Source organism: Schistocerca gregaria, chromosome 4, assembly GCF_023897955.1.
Source record: "Schistocerca gregaria isolate iqSchGreg1 chromosome 4, iqSchGreg1.2, whole genome shotgun sequence".
Classification (NCBI taxonomy): Eukaryota; Metazoa; Arthropoda; class Insecta; order Orthoptera; family Acrididae; genus Schistocerca; species Schistocerca gregaria.
The window spans coordinates 57,117,202-57,135,281 of NC_064923.1; the positions used below are offsets into that span (position 1 = coordinate 57,117,202).

Sequence of the window (18,080 nt, forward strand, 5' to 3'; positions counted from 1 at the left end):
GGGAGTGCACGGGACGAAAGAACTTGAGACGGGCCGCCATACAGCCCTGAGGCTGTCCGCCGGCCCACAGGCAGTGGAACCCGCTGCGGTGTAAGCCGTCATTAGGACTCAAGTACCGGCCAGGTCGCCCGGCGAATGCTGTTTGCAGGGCCCATGGGCAAGCCCACTTCGGCGGCAAACAACGTTCGCAGGCCCCGTGGCAAGGTGGAGCGTCGCGGCATATCAAATGTGCAGTACTCAAAGGGTTAAATGCGATCAGGAATATCATATCTCGAAGGTGTCACAAATGTTGCTTTAGAAATTGTGCCACAGGAAATATTAATTAAATCGTTAATATAAGCACTTTAACAATTTGCTACCAACACGCACGCACACACACACACACACATACACACAGACTTTAAAACTACCCAAGATAAAAATGACAGACACTGCATAGTAGTCTGCGTGCATAAACAATAGTGTTATGAATTGGGTTATTTGGGGGAGGAGACTAGACAGCGAGGTCATCGGTCTCATCGGATTAGGGAATCATCGGATTAGGGAAGGACGGCGAAGGAGGTTGTCCGTGCCCTTTCAAAGGAACCATTCCGGCATTTGCCTGGAGCGATTTAGGGAAATCACGGAAAACCTAAATCAGGATGGACGGACGCGGGATTAAACCGTCGTCCTCCCGACTGCGAGTCCAGTGTGCTAACTACTGCGCCACCTCGCTCGGTAACAGTGTTACGTTTTTGATGAGAACTTTCATTAAGTAGTCCAAACCTATTGTTATTTGACGTCATGATTGGAAGCAGTGATGTATGAAATGATATTTGCAATTTGACTGTTTGGATTGCAACACGGGTGGTCAGGAAGGCCATTTAATGCAAACTGGGTATTAGTTCACTATTGACCTGTACAGTGGGAGCCGCGAGCCAAACCGTCATAACCCGCAGCACACCAGAAGCTTTCTCGGTCTCTCCGAATTGGTGTACAAAAGATGGGCAAGCCCCAGCCTGGAACAAAGACGGTCATCGAGATACTGCTTCCGGCCCCGACCTGCTCGCTTGCCGCTATGCTTTCCAAGGCCATATCTAGACTCACAAATAATTGGGAACCAGTGCAACTAGAACTAAATATCACCATTGCCGCTGCTGCCTGACATTGAGCGATATGCTGGGAAGGTTTCCTCTTGATGGCTATGGTTCTAGAACTAATCTCACATTGAAATACCAATATGAATGGTGCACATAATTTTCCACAAAAACTCTCATATACCTTTATGGCAATCGATGTGCTGAAATTTTCCACATCAAATCCTTATGTCCCTCCCTGGATTTTCAGAAACCTTTATACGCTTGAAATGCAAAGAATGTTTCTTTCGAAGCATACAACAGATTTCTGTTTGTCCCTCTCAGTGCTCCAGTTGTGTGTAATTGAATAATCACTGCGACTGCACCATTATTGTTATTCAACTTCAAGTGTGTGCAGGATGTCTGTGAATGAGTTAGTGCCGTAATTTTAATAGTGAATTTGAGGAGTGGTAGTGAGTGTATCGTGCAAAGTCATGCCTTAGTTATCACTATTAAAGGGGGGTAGTGACTGAACAATTCTGCTTATTCAAGAACACAGCTATACCCACACATTAGAAGAAATATTCTAGAGCTCTTACTTCCTCAATATGTTACGGCAATTAGCCTTGAGGACTGCGGATTCGCTGTTAAAAGAGAATGCTTTTGCTTACAATGTGTTTGAGCAGGTGAAATCAAGAAATGTGGGTAAGGTGCTTTCGGATATTTATATGAAAATGGTTAAGAGTCGTCACGCTTTTGATTACCGCATGTTCCCTATACACAACTTCTGCCATTACTATGTAATATCCATTGTACAGATTTTATTTGCTACCTTACGTGTTTAAAAGGCATGAACTCATTTCGAAGAATGAGCCATGCCTTAAGCACTATGACTCGAATGTGTGATGCCAGATTGATGTATTTCATTGAGTGTATAGCTCAACAGATCAATAATAATAATGTGTGTTCTGTAATCAAGTAAGATGTTTCCAGAATGAGATTTTCACTCTGCAGCGGAGTGTGCGCTGATATGAAACTTCCTGGCAGATTAAAACTGTGTGTCCGCAGTATCCTTTCTTTCAGGAGTGCTAGTTCTGCAAGGTTCGCAGGAGAGCTTCTATTAAGTTTGGAAGGTAGAAGACGAGGTACCGGCAGAAGTAAAGCTGTGAGGTGGGGCTCTGAGTCGTGCTTGGGTAGCTCAGATGGTAGCCGGCACGGTGGCTCAGCGTGTTCGGTCAGAGAGTTAGCAGCCCTCTGTAATAAAAAAACTGAACTAATCGATCAACAACGAACTCAAACGGATGTCTTACGCCGTCCGCCCCGAGAAGATGCAATGAACAACAGCCAACAAAATGAGATTAAAAAAAAGATGGTAGAGCACTTGCCCGCGAAAGGCAAAGGTCCCGAGTTCGAGTCTCGGTCCGGCACAAAGTTTAAATCTGACAGGAAGTTTGGAGTAAGATGTTACTACTTTTTTAATTACCTATTTCTTTACTCTATGGTTTCTATGATGATGAGCATAGACAGGTCATATTCAAAGATACGGCATACATAGAAGATACTTATACAATTGAGATATTCTCAGCAAGCATTGCATCACTGAGGTTTTTCAAGGATGTGAAGTGTGTGAACACACAGAAGAGTGAAGAGTGGTTAACACATTTATACCAACGACTTCACTGTGATTATCGTGGTATACTCTATAATGATGTGGCGACGTGGCTTCGATTAATCGACCCTCAGATACCGTCATCTACATCAAGGAGGTAGAGAAAATTTCATGGATGCATGGAATCTTCAAGTATGCTGCTATTCAAAACCTGGAATCCTACTGGTGCCCTACTCTCCATCGACTCAAGAAGAAGAGGTGTGAAAATAGAAGAGGTGTGAAAATAGTGTTGCTGTTGTGTCTGCTCATGAAAACGTAAAATTATTTCAACATGAAATTTTACCTCACAATGTGTGTACCTTTTTTCACACTTTTACAATATGCAACATTGCACAGATAGCATGTCTCTGATTTTAGACATGTTTGCTATATGTCTTTGGAGGTCGACATGTTCACATCCCTCCTGCTCCCGTAACCCAATATGTGCAGTACTGTAGGAGTAGCCCCATGCAACCATTACACTCATGTTTAGAAAAACTAACAGAAATTGCGTCTCGCAGCCGGCCAGTGTGGCCGAGCGGTTCTAGGCGCTATAGTCTGGAAGCGCGCGACCGCTACTGTCGCAGGTTCGAATCCTGCCTCAGGCATGAATGTGTGCGATGTCCTTAGGTTAGCTAGGTTTAAGAAGTTCTGAGTTACAGGGGACTGATGACCTCAGCAGTTAAGTCCTATAGTGCTGAGAGCCATTTGAACCTTTTTTTTTTTTGCATCGTGTACATCCTTTACATAAACACATAATGCAATATGAGATAGGTCTTTTACTAAATAACAACAACAAAGATATATGGGAAAATTTTTTTTTGTTTATTAAATTCACACAGAGTCCCTTCAGTTCTTGAGATACAAAATAGTTCTTGAGTTTGCAGTTCTGTTCTGGAGATTACAGTTCAGATCTTCAGATTAAAATTCCATTCTTGGGATTAGAGTATAGTTCTTGAAGTAGAATTCAGTTCTTGAGATTACAGTACAGTTCTTGAGGTACAATATACTTCTTGAGGTATGGCTTGACTCTGATATTTCAGTGCAGAATACTTTTAACTTACATGCTACAACAGTAATACTAGATGGGAATATTTTTTACATTCTTTCCTCCAGTAATGCTAGGTGAGAAATTTTACAATTTTTCCAGATACGTAAATCTACTCTTAAGAAAACTAATGTGACCATACTTTTTATATTACACCAAGTAAATTCCACATCCCCCAATAATTCTGATGGACTGAGTACACTTAGAAACTAGCTTCCACAGCCCCAGAGGCATAGGTTTTACAATAACTCTGATGGACTATATATATATATATATATATATATATATATATATATATATATATATATATATATATACCTAAAAACTAATATGACATGGATGGCTAGCGGCAGGTGGAAAAACTTGAATACTATTCTATCGACAAGATGCACACGGTGCATAGACATAATTACAAGATACATATATGTTGTGTTGGAATAAATATGTTTACAAATATTTTTTTCTGCTTTTGTTTACATTTTTTAAGTTTTTCTTTCACATATCAGATTACTTCATAAGCACTAGGAATGCAAATACACCAAGTACCGGAATTAGGATTTCTTCTATAGAATAGAACATCGTTGTGTATCGTGTAATACTGTTTGTCTAATGGATCCTGCAAAACTAAAGTTTTTATCTACAGGCAACATTTTTCTGCTTTCTGTAACTCAGCCATATTCTTGCACATGTCTAAGTAGTACTGATAATAATAACTATCTTGCATTAACAGTACTTTATAATTAGTTGTTTGTTCCCTAAGCAACCCTAGGCAAACCCTGTGTTGACAGTGCACCTGCTAGAATGTTCTCTTTTCTAGATATGAAAATGATCTCAATTTAGTAGTCTTGAAGTAACAAAGACAGGCATGCTTAGTGGGGTGGGGTCTAGTAACTTGCATAACATGTGAAAACTCATTGCCTGATGGTCACAATGGACTATAATTTTCTTTCCATACTCGTAATCGTTGCAGTTCTTAAATATCCAGACCACTGCTAAAGCATCTATCTCAGTAGCACAGCATGAGTGTCCGAATACAGGTGCGGTGTGATTAGCAAAACTTATGACTCATGTTTCTCGTTTTTTTTCTTCCTCATGACTCTGAAATAGGCAAGTTCATAAGCCAGAAAATGATGAATCAGTAAACTAAACAGAAATCTTTATTCATATCAGGATGATGCAGAATATTCCTATTTACTAACGACTGTTTTATCGAATTTAAATCATTCTCACAATCACTCGTCCAGATACATGTGCATTGTCTTTAAAAGATTTAGCAAAGCGAGTCTGAACCGATTAAAAGCTGGTTGGGTACAAACAGACGAAGATATGAGCATAAGCCAAAGAATGCTCGAAAGTGCCCTTTAGTACATGGAAAATTTTTTGTTACTTAGCAGAGTCTGATTTTATTCCAATAGAGGCGATAATATGACCAAGACATTTAACTTTCTTCATGAAAAATTTAGACTTCTGCAAATTTGCTTCCACTCATCTCTCCGATAATTTGTGAAGTGACTTTTATGGTAACTGTATATGTTCTTCTCATGTATGTGTAGCTGTTGGTGTATAATAATCGTACAAAGTAAATTCGTCAAGTGGCACACGTACCAATATAGTATCCAGCGCAGTTGTAAATAACACTGAACATACATTTTAGCCAAACGGCAGTACAAAAAAGTGGTAGCTTCTGGCAATGTATTTCCTCGATTCTTCGGTGATTCTCACCTGGCAGTAGAAACTTTGTAAATGAATGCTAATGAGGAATTTAACCCCAAGAAATTGATGTAATCATTCATCAAAATTTGTCCCCATATTCAAAGCCAAACGAACATTGCTCCAGGAATCAGAAACAGTACCATTTATTGTCAATGTAGTCACATGTAAATTACTAATCCACAAAAATAAATAATCTTATCTCTCTTTCGGGAGAAATGAGTGCTGAACCTGAGTTCATGAAATAATCATTTTAACCTAGTAAAGAATTTGAAACTCTCTGGTAACAAAACTTCACGCAGAACGTAATTGAAAACATAAGCACGGTCGTTCTGATCGTGGTAATCACGTAGATTTGATAAGTAAGTTGGATAAGTGTGTGAGAAAACCGAACAACAGAGTCAAGGCCAAGAGGTCAAGAACACAGTGTGACAAATTAATATCACGAACCCAAAACGTGCATATTCTCTCGCGAGTGTTACTTGCTTGTCACATTGATGCGTGAACGTACACAAGTTGAACAGAGACGAGGTGAAAGGTGCAGTGGGTGATGGTCTACCAAATATGTGATGCATCAGCTTATGCCTTCTCCTGCTCCTTCTCAACTGTCTCTGAAGAAGGTAGTCTCGTGTCTGCCTCTCGAGAAGACTCCTGCGTGACAGTTCAAAAAAATTTGCTCTCTGCCTCTGTCTCTGATGTGGCCAAAAACTTTTGGTAAGCTGTTCTAAAGAAGTGTCTCAAACTCTGCCATCGGGAAATCTCGTTTCAAAAAATGTGAGCTCATTATGTAAAGTAGTCATTTTTTTTCGGAAAGTTGCAAGTGCCGACGAATGGTAAGCCACCATTCCCATAGTTTGCGGACACTGACCAATCAAAGTTGAGCCTTATTTCCACACTTATACTCGACGTGGACAGAGTTCGTAATAGTAGTCCCAGCGAGGCGTCGGCAAGCAACAAAGCTGGTCCCAATGGTAGAGTTTTGCTCCTCCCACAGTACGAAGCGAACGTATCTTGCCTAGGTGCCCAGAATCGCACGCTTTTCCACCTGACAACTGCACGCCACCGCCCTCTATGCGAATGGTCAATAGCAGTTTGGGAACACTCTGTAGGAAACACCACGGCCTCTCAAGGGCTGTCTGGTGGGTTGTGCGAGCCCAGGCACAGGACGATGGCGAAACGCCCTGCAGAGCTCACGTGTAAATGAGTTGTGGGTGACCGGCTCCCCGGACGCTGAGCTACGCAGCAGCCCCTTGCTAACGGCATCCCTTAACCTCATCTCTGGTGTTCTGCATTTTTATTACACAGAGATTCAGTACACCTAAATGCATTAAAATTAATATCAGCAATCCCATGCTCCTTCAGGATTAAGCGCTAGATTACTCATGCGTTACATTCTGGAGAACAAAATCTGCTTGTCGTCTCTTCTCGATTCAATAAATGTGCATGATTAGAAGGAAGCAAGAGGCTGGCTACCGCCTGACGCATTTCATATACAGCAATAATACACCATCATATGAGGTGGCGGTAAGATGACGCAAACACTTGCAATGTGGGCAATTCAGTCTGAATGATGACGAACAAGGTGGGAAACCATCTCTCCATCAAGAACAGGGAATCGCAAGAGAGGTGGAAGTTCTGGTGATAGCAGACCTGTGTATCATAGTCAAGGTGAGGTTGGTAAAAAGTGAAAGTCGGTAACGTATCAGTTTCCCACATCTTTTCACGACATTTTGATCGTGACAAAGATAGCCACCCGATAGGTTCAGAGAACGCTCACACACATTCAAAGATCTTGCCGTACCGAGGCACGAAAAAAAAATTGCGGGTAACTCAGACCTGTCTAGGTTGACGGTTGGTGGATGCACCACTATGACTCCGCGGCAACCAAGTAAAGGGAACATTATGAAGACGTGTATTCACCACTGCCAAAAAGCTGAACCGCCAGGCAACATTGGGGAAGGTGATGCTGAGTTCTTTTGGGTCTGTCATAGTGTGATGCAGGGAGATTATACAGTTCAAAACCAGACATAGCTGTTTTCGAGGGTTACCCCCAGAATAACAAATTCGATTCTCCTATTAGCGCAGTCACAGGAGGATAATATCGGTATCTACTGACGAAGGGTGGATATATATAAAAAGGCTAACAGCGTAACTAGGTTTCATAGCCACCGTTTGGTTCTTACGAGGTGATAATTAAATCTCACGAACACTCTAGTATCTGTTACAAAGGCTTTGATGAAAGTAACTGTAGCAGAATATCTTGCTACTAGCTATTAATTAGATGGCTGTCGTTATAAAAACGAGTAGCAGTGGTGTTCTGCTACATGTGAGGAGATGGTTTATAGGACGTCATAGATCAACGATTCAGAGTTCGTGAATCACCTTGTGTAATATTTACTATCTCCAGACACGCGTTGATGTTTCACACTATACGCCGTACGGCAGAATGCAACTATTCCGCTTGTGTGTCCACACGGTTTTAAGACCATGGAAATAATCTTGCAGCTCGAAGTTAATGCTTTTTTCGCCGCATGACAAGCGTAGAGTGGGGATCGGAAAACCGACCGGTTAAAACCGACACCAGTATCTGAGTTCTGAATAAACGGTATTTTTCGGTATTTGTGTGTTTCCTTTTATAACATGCGTTTTTTATTTTTTACTAATAACCGAATGAAAAAAAAAACAGAAATATTAATTAGCCACAGCAGCACTGCTAAATTTTTTCGTTTTTAAATAAGCATTTAAAAAAAAGAAGAAACTTCTATTCGTAAAATTGGCATTGTTGTGAAATATTGCGTTATTGTAGAAAACGGGAAAAAGTATCAGTTCTCTTTTAATAAAAATGTTTCCAGAAACGAGCAAGAAACACATGCCTTGAGAACTGGTACAGTTTTGCAGAGACAACAGGTCCCTATCGGCGTGTATCGTGGGTTAAGGTTTGCGTGTACGTACGGTGTGCGCAACTTGCCTCCATCTGGTCTATACGGGTAGTCCCTCCTTGCCGTCGTTGGACATCCGCTGTATTGCAGAATGGCAGGAACACTGTCATGGAAACGTTTTCACGAATTCACGTAGCAATGAAGTACAATGCTTCATTTACTTTAAAAGATAAAAAGATGCCTGTCGTTTCTATGAAATAGTAGAAGAGAAAGGAAATTAAGAGAACAGCTCATTCATTGTGTAGTGTTGCACTGGTTATGTGTGTAAAGCACAACAAGTTACGGCTTTTGGAGAAGTTGCCCAGGTGCTTACGACAAATATTTTGTTCTACTGAAGGTATAAAGAAACTTTTGATGATAGCAGGCTATTGGGATATTTTGTCACAAATGCTGTAGCCCCAACTTAGGATAAACACTTATAAATCGTTGTGTGTAACAGGTACTTCCTTTAGTTGTAGTTTTCTGTTGATACATCGGATTTCATCTCCAAGTAATACATTTCATACAATTGGAAAGTATATCGAATAAATATCCTTTTGAATCACAATTCGTGTATTTCACAAATTATTCGCAGCTATGAAGGAGTACGTCTTACTTCAACGATACAGAGGTAAGAAAAAGGTACTACAGAAAAATGAAAATAATACAGTTCAAATATTTTCACATACAGCGCTTCCTTTGCTTTCAGACGTTTACGAGCAAATTATTTGAATAAAAAGACAAATATATTCCTTGACATTTAGTATACATCGAAGAATTCTAAATTATTACTCGTCTAATTTTGAAGATACAGAACAACACCTACAATAGAAATAGAAAGTAACTGATCTGCTGCCTGCGTCTCATAATATGCCTTAATCTGCTTGTAGCCTTTGAAGGAAGGACAGTTTAACAGAAAAATAGAGTTTTATCAGCCTTAGTTTTCGCTGATTAGTACAGACTATTCATAATGCCCAAGCAGGGGTATGTTCCCTGATTACAACATGATTTTTGAACAAGGTTTCAAAAAATTAGAATCAATTGGAGAATACTGGTGAGTAAAAAATACCAATGATTTTTTTACAGTAGTATTCAACCACTTTATCACTTTCCGAGAAAAGCAGAAACGGTGGATAGACAAAATTAGATTTATTTGCCTATTTAGTTTAATGCTTTGTTTCTATGTATCTTGTAACAGCGAGCCATAATTTTTCAATCTGTTTCCGATTTCTACGTTTATTACAGGGAATAACAGGAACAAAAAACAGAAAATCGGTTATATCGGAAACCAGTTATTTTCAGCGGTTACAGTAATCAGTTTAAACCGGTGCGGAAAAAACCGCTATAACCGAAAGCCGGTTGTTTCAGTGATAAACGCTATCTCTGGACTGCAGGCGCCTGCGGCACGTGAGCCCAGCGTCCGCTACATAAGGGGAAGGCGGCCCGGCTGGGGCGCACACCTCTGGGCGATGGCGCTGGCGGAGGCGCTGCTGCTGCTCCTGGCGGCGTCCCCGGGTACCAGCGACGTCACTTACCGGACGTGCCACTGCTTCTCCCGCGACAACCGAGTGAACGCGGACCGCCGGCTGTGCTCTGTAGACGAGGTAGAGCTCCTATATAATTGGCTGAATCGTCTGTTACCCATTTTCCAACTCTGAGGACTCGGTAATGTTTACCTTGTGGGTGATTACCACATTCACGTAACTTTTTACGATCTTTACTATAAAATATTTGATACTGCATGTATGAAGCGTGCCGAGTAGTATAGAGATATTTACTAGAATGTCCTCATGTTGTTGTTGTTGTTGTTGTTGTGGTCTTCAGTCCTGAGACTGGTTTGATGCAGCTCTCCATGCTACTCTATCCTGTGCAAGCTTCTTCATCTCCCAGTACCTACTACAACCTACATCCTTCTGAATCTGCTTAGTGTACTCATCTCTCGGTCTCCCTCTACGATTTTTACCCTCCACACTGCCCTCCAATGCTAAATTTGTGATCCCTTGATGCCTCAAAACATGTCCTACCAACCGATCCCTTCTTCTAGTCAAGTTGTGCCACAAACTTCTCTTCTCCCCAATCCTATTCAATACCTCCTCATTAGTTATGTGATCTATCCACCTTATCTTCAGTATTCTTCTGTAGCACCACATTTCGAAAGCTTCTATTCTCTTCTTGTCCAAACTAGTTATCGTCCATGTTTCACTTCCATACATGGCTACACTCCAAACAAATATTTTCAGAAATGACTTCCTGACACTTAAATCTATATTCGATGTTAACAAATTTCTCTTCTTCAGAAACGCTTTCCTTGCCATTGCCAGTCTACATTTTATATCCTCTCTACTTCGACCATCATCAGTTATTTTACTTCCTAAATAGCAAAACTCCTTTACTACTTTAAGTGTCTCATTTCCTAATCTAATTCCCTCAGCATCACCCGATTTAATTTGACTACATTCCATTATCCTCGTTTTGCTTTTGTTGATGGTCATCTTATATCCTCCTTTCAAGACACTGTCCATTCCGTTCAACTGCTCTTCCAAGTCCTTTGCCGTCTCTGACAGAATTACAATGTCATCGGCGAACCTCAAAGTTTTTACTTCGTCTCCATGAATTTTAATACCTACTCCAAATTTTTCTTTTGTTTCCTTTACTGCTTGCTCAATATACAGATTGAATAACATCGGTGAGAGGCTACAACCCTGTCTCACTCCTTTCCCAACCACTGCTTCCCTTTCATGCCCCTCGACTCTTATGACTGCCATCTGGTTTCTGTACAAATTGTAAATAGCCTTTCGCTCCCTGTATTTTACCCCTGCCACCTTTAGAATTTGAAAAAGAGTATTCCAGTCAACATTGTCAAAAGCTTTCTCTAAGTCTACAAATGCTAGAAACGTAGGTTTGCCTTTTCTTAATCTTTCTTCTAAGATAAGTCGTAAGGTCAGTATTGCCTCACGTGTTCCAACATTTCGACGGAATCCAAACTGATCCTCCCCGAGGTCCGCATCTACCAGTTTTTCCATTCGTCTGTAAAGAATTCGCGTTAGTATTTTGCAGCTGTGACTTATTAAACTGATAGTTCGGTAATTTTCACATCTGTCAGCACCTGCTTTCTTTGGGATTGGAATTATTATATTCTTCTTGAAGTCTGAGGGTATTTGGCCTGTCTCATACATCTTGCTCACCAGCTGGTAGAGTTTTGTCATGACTGGCTCTCCCAAGGCCGTCAGTAGTTCTAATGGAATGTTGTCTACTCCGGGGGCCTTGTTCCGACTCAGGTCTTTCAGTGCTCTGTCAAACTCTTCACGCAATATCGTATCACCCATTTCGTCTTCATCTACATCCTCTTCCATTTCCATAATATTGTCCTCAAGTACATCACCCTTGTATAAACCTTCTATATACTCCTTCCACCTTTCTGCCTTCCCTTCTTTGCTTAGAACTGGGTTGCCATCTGAGCTCTTGATATTCATACACGTGGTTCTCTTCTCTCCAAAGGTCTCTTTAATTTTCCTGTAGGCAGTATCTATCTTACCCCTAGTGAGATAAGCCTCTACATCCTTACATTTATCCTCTAGCCATCCCTGTTTAGCCATTTTGCACTTCCTGTCGATCTCATTTTTGAGACGTTTGTATTCCTTTTTGCCTGCTTCATTTACTGCATTTTTATATTTTCTCCTTTCATCAATTAAATTCAATATTTCTTCTGTTACCCAAGGATTTCTAGCAGCCCTCGTCTTTTTACCTACTTTATCCTCTGCTGCCTTCACTACTTCATCCCTCAGAGCTACCCATTCTTCTTCTACTGTATTTCTTTCCCCTATTCCTGTCAATTGTTCCCTTATGCTCTCCCTGAAACTCTGTACAACCTCTGGTTCTTTCAGTTTATCCAGGTCCCATCTCCTTAATTTCCCACATTTTTGCAGTTTCTTCAGTTTTAATCTACAGGTCATAACCAATAGATTGTGGTCAGAGTCCACATCTGCCCCTGGAAATGTCTTACAACTTAAAACCTGGTTCCTAAATCTCTGTCTTACCATTATATAATCTATCTGATACCTTTTAGTATCTCCAGGGTTCTTCCACGTATACAACCTTCTTTCATGATTCTTAAACCAAGTGTTACCTATGACTAAGTTGTGCTTTGTACAAAATTCTACTAGGCGGCTTCCTCTTTCATTTCTTAGCCCCAATCCATATTCACCTACTATGTTTCCTTCTCTCCCTTTTCCTACACTCGAATTCCAGTCACCCATTACTATTAAATTTTCGTCTCCCTTCACTATCTGAATAATTTCTTTTATTTCATCGTACATTTCTTCAATTTCTTCGTCATCTGCAGAGCTAGTTGGCATATAAACTTGTACTACTGTAGTAGGTGTGGGCTTCGTATCTATCTTGGCCACAATAATGCGTTCACTATGCTGTTTGTAGTAGCTTACCCGCATTCCTATTTTCCTATTCATTATTAAACCTACTCCTGCATTACCCCTATTTGATTTTGTGTTTATAACCCTGTAATCACCTGACCATAAGTCTTGTTCCTCCTGCCACCGAACTTCACTAATTCCCACTATATCTAACTTTAACCTATCCATTTCCCTTTTTAAATTTTCTAACCTACCTGCCCGATTAAGGGATCTGACATTCCACGCTCCGATCCGTAGAACGCCAGTTTTCTTTCTCCTGATAACGACATCCTCCTGAGTAGTCCCCGCCCGGAGATCCGAATGGGGGACTATTTTACCTCCAGAATATTTTACCCAAGAGGATGCCATCATCATTTAATCATACAGCAAGGCTGCATGTCCTCGGGAAAAATTACGGCTGTAGTTTCCCCTTGCTTTCAGCCGTTCGCAGTACCAGCACAGCAACGCCGTTTTGGTTAATGTTGCAAGGCCAGATCAGTCAATCATCCAGACTGTTGCCCCTGCAACTACTGAAAAGGCTGCTGCCCCTCTTCAGGAACCACACGTTTGTCTGGCCTCCCAACAGATACCCCTCCGTTGTGGTTGCACCTACGGTACGGCCATCTGTATCGCTGAGGCACGCAAGCCTCCCCACCAACGGCAAGGTCCATGGTTCATGGAGGTGTCCTCATGTAACATAAAAACTGAAACCTAATATTACAGGGCAGTAGAAATGTAGGCTCGAAACTAGCGTAGTAGTTCGTACTTATTAAATGTAACGAGTTAAGGGCTCCGTACCAATATCATCAAATATGGGTTTTTAATACAGTAGCGACCTGTGCCTATCTATTTTTCCGTTTTGTCCATATATAGGTACTATTTAAAGCCGTGCTTTTTTTTAGTACAACTTTATTCTTTGGTGGTTATGTTACTTGTGCAACTGCCCTAAAAACGGCCAACCCACTATAAAAATATCTTAAGGACTTCTCCTGTCGTTCGCAAATAAGGAATGGCGTTAAGTATTATTCAGTTTGTTTATGTATGTTTATAAAACGAGGTATGAATACATCACAAATATTTCTCTACAATATGACAGTTACGAAAATATCTCAGGAATCGAAAAAGAATATAATATTATATTTTAAATATATAAAATTATAAAAAATATAATACTAATAATAATATTTAATAATTCTTTCATAATGTGGGGCCACAGTCATACTATATTTCTCTAAAGTCAGTACCGCCATTAGACAGTTGTTTATGTACAGTGTTACATTTACACTTACACAATCATGATTTCGGCTTCAAGGTGCCACTATCAAGTGTCATAAGTGTTATAAATTGCCTAAGATGCCATACTGTCGTACTAAAATACACTAGTAGACACATTGTTTAAGCGTCGATATTTCTGGCAGAGCCTACTGATTTGTTTCATTACTGAGCGCACCGTCTTCACTGAATGACAGTTGGCTACTATTATTCAGTCAATATGGTGTACACAGTAATAAAACAAAGCAGTAGGCTCTGCCAGAGATATCGACTCTTAGACAGTGTGTCTAATAGTGTATTTTAATGCGACAGTATGCCATCTTAGGCAATTTATAACACTTAAGACACTTGATAATGGTACTTTGGAGCCGAAATCATGATAGTGTAAGTGTAAATGTAACACTGTAAATAAACAACAGTCTAACGGCGGTACTGACTTTAAAGTATTAATAATATAATAAAAAATATAATATTAAAATATAATATTCGACTGGGGAAGAAATATAATTGTATACAACTGCTTTCACGTGCATAACTACTTTTATCGACGTGTATTTACAACACACAACTGAGTACCAGGTCTTGATTCAGAGTTGTCCCTCCGACAATTTATGCCCCACCTCTTTCTTCGTTTTGGGATCACTTGGAAATTTAAACATGCGGAAACTATTTTTCCAATACTTAGTGTAGTTCACAGCTGAGCGACCACTTAAGATGGCGGCGAGTGAGTGACGTGCGTTAGCTTGGCTCGCAAGTTTACGTGAAATCTGGAGGTGTTTTAAGCAGTTAGGCTAATCTACATAAACTAAAGCCGTATATCTACTGCCGAGTGTCGTATTTCACATCACATACTGAGCACCAATTACACGGAATCGCACTTAAAATGGAAAATCGCCGAACAACGCGCAGTACAGCCAACGGTCAGGCCGGAGACAGGGCAGCCGTGGAGTCTACACCGGCAGTTGCGGCCGCTCCGCCCGGCATCGCTGACATCGCCGCACTCGTGAAGGCTGAGGTGAGTGCTGCGCTGCAGGCTAAGGAGACGCTCGGGCTCGTTGTTCAAACCATCACTGATGCTGTCACTGCAGCAGTGACGGACAAAATACCAAAAACTCTGGAGGCGAATGCGAGCGAGATCCGTGCACTGGACACATCGTTAAAAGCAAGTGAGGAGAAAGCACGACTGCTCGAACAGAAATTGATCGAGAAGACAGACGAGCTCGAACAATATCAGAGACGCAATAATCTCAGACTGTTCGGCGTTCCAGAGAGCAGCAGAGAGAGTACAGATGAACTTGTGATAAACCTTGTCCAGGAAAAGCTAGGCGTGCAGGTGACTCTGAGTGACATTGACAGAAGTCATAGAGTGGGTCGTAAGTCGCCAGGATCTACAAAACCAAGACCTATAATAGTGAAGTTTATGTCGTATAGGGAAGATCTGAAATCTTCAGAGCAAAGAAGAATCTCGCGAAGTCCGGTCTGACAGTACTCGAGGATCTGACCTCTGAAAGACTAAAGATTTTGAAGAGCGCGATTTCGAAATTTGGGCTACAGAACGTATGGACAAATGACGGCAGGATAATGGTTAAGACCGAAAACTGAAAGAAAATAATTTGCAGTGTTAATGAACTTGAAAGCCTGTGCATTAGAAGCTAAATCATGTCTAATCTTGCTGCCACTAACCTGTATGTTTTTACTGTTTACACTGTCAACTATATCGTAACTAATGTATTTTCAAATTATTCGTTTCTCCACATAACTATTTTTCTTTTATCTCTAATTATTTTTTCTCGTGTAATTTTTATTATTATTTGTATTATCAACTTTTCGTTTCGGCACATAACTATTTTCATCTTTAATTGTTTTTCTCATGTAATTTTGTTAATTATTACATAAGGTAGTCTCACTTCCATGATTAATTAGCAACCCACCATCATACTTTAGTTGTAATCCTCATAAGTGAAATTAATATCACACTCTGTCGTAACGTGCAGATTACTCCCGTTGTGTTTAGCGAAATTCCTTCCCCTGGCAGCCTACAGCTGCTTCCAGAACCGTTGCAGACCTTGCTGACCTTGGCCGCAGATCCCGTAGCCTCCCCGGGGACCTACCCGCTCCCCTTCCCGACCGCTTTCACTGCACAGAACTGGGAGGACACTCCCTCACCCACCTCCGTCACACGCTTTCCGCATTCCTCAGGCCAGACCAAGAAAACTGGCGTTCTACAGGTCGGAGCGTGGAATGTCAGATCCCTTAATCGGGCAGGTAGGTTAGAAAATTTAAAAAGGGAAATGGATAGGTTAAAGTTAGATATAGTGGGAATTAGTGAAGTTCGGTGGCAGGAAGGACAAGACTTCTGGTCAGGTGACTACAGGGTTATAAACACAAAATCAAATAGGGGTAATGCAGGAGTAGGTTTAATAATGAATAGGAAAATAGGAATGCGGGTAAGCTACTACAAAGAACATAGTGAACGCATTATTGTGGCCAAGATAGATATGAAGCCCACACCTACTACAGTAGTACAAGTTTATATGCCAACTAGCTCTGCAGATGACGAAGAAATTGAAGAAATGTATGATCAAATAAAAGAAATTATTCAGATAGTGAAGGGTGACGAATATTTAATAGTCATGGGTGACTGGAATTTGGTAGTAGGAAAAGGGAGAGAAGGAAACGTAGTAGGTGAATATGGATTGGGGCTAAGAAATGAAAGAAGAAGCCGCCTGGTAGAATTTTGCACAGGGCACAACTTAATCATAGCTAACAATTGGTTCAAGAATCATAAAAGAAGGTTGTATACATGGAAGAACCCTGGAGATACTGACAGGTTTCAGATACATTATATAATGGTAAGACAGAGATTTAGGAACCAGGTTTTAAGTTGTAAGACATTTCCAGGGGCAGATGTGGACTCTGACCACAATCTGTTGGTTATGAACTGTAGATTAAAACTGAAGAAACTGCAAAAAGGAGATGGGACCTGGATAAACTAAAAGAACCAGAGGTTGTACGGAGTTTCAAGGAGAGCATAAGGGAGCAATTGACAGGAATGGGGGAAAGAAATACAATAGAAGAAGAATGGGTAGCTTTGAGGGATGAAGTAGTGAAGGCAGCAGAGGATCAAGTAGGTAAAAAGACGAGGGCTAGTAGAAATCCTTGGGTAACAGAAGAAATATTGAATTTAATTGATGAAAGGAGAAAATATAAAAATGCAGTAAATGAAGCAGGCAAAAAGAAATACAAACGTCTCAAAAATGAGATCGACAGGAAGTGCAAAATGGCTAAGCAGGGATGGCTAGAGGACAAATGTAAGGATGTAGAGGCTTATCTCACTAGGGGTAAGATAGATACTGCCTACAGGAAAATTAAAGAGACCTTTGGAGAAAAGAGGACCACTTGTATGAATATTAAGAGCTCAGATGGAAACCCAGTTCTAAGCAAAGAAGGGAAAGCAGAAATTTGGAAGGGTATATAGAGGGTCTATACAAGGGCGATGTACTTGAGGACAATATTATGGAAATGGAAGAGGATGTAGATGAAGATGAAATGGGAGATATGATACTGCGTGAAGAGTTTGACAGAGCAATGAAAGACTTGAGTCGAAACAAGGCCCCTGGAGTAGACAACATTCCATTGGAACTACTGACGGCCTTGGGAGAGCCAGTCCTGACAAAACTCTACCATCTGGTGAGCAAGATGTATGAGACAGGCGAAATACCCTCAGACTTCAAGAAGAATATAATAATTCAAATCCCAAAGAAAGCAGGTGTTGACAGATGTGAAAATTACCGAACTATCAGTTTAATAAGTCTCAGCTGCAAAATACTAACGCGCGTTCTTTACAGACGAATGGAAAAACTAGTAGAAGCCGACCTCGGGGAAGATCAGTTTGGATTCCGTAGAAATGTTGGAACACGTGAGGCAATACTGACCCTACGACTTATCTTAGAAGCTAGATTAAGGAAGGGCAAACCTACGTTTCTAGCATTTGTAGACTTAGAGAAAGCTTTTGACAAT

General features: G+C 40.8%; 1 protein-coding gene across 1 annotated transcript in view; it reads left to right on the forward strand.

Moving 5' to 3' along the window:
• The window catches only part of LOC126267590 (macrophage mannose receptor 1-like), a 197,929-nt gene that overhangs the window by 50,452 nt on the left and 129,397 nt on the right, over positions 1–18,080 (forward strand). The window contains exon 4 of the mRNA XM_049972891.1: positions 9,774–9,983. Within this exon, the coding sequence (XP_049828848.1) occupies positions 9,774–9,983 (210 nt within the window). The remainder of the gene's footprint in view (positions 1–9,773; positions 9,984–18,080) is intronic.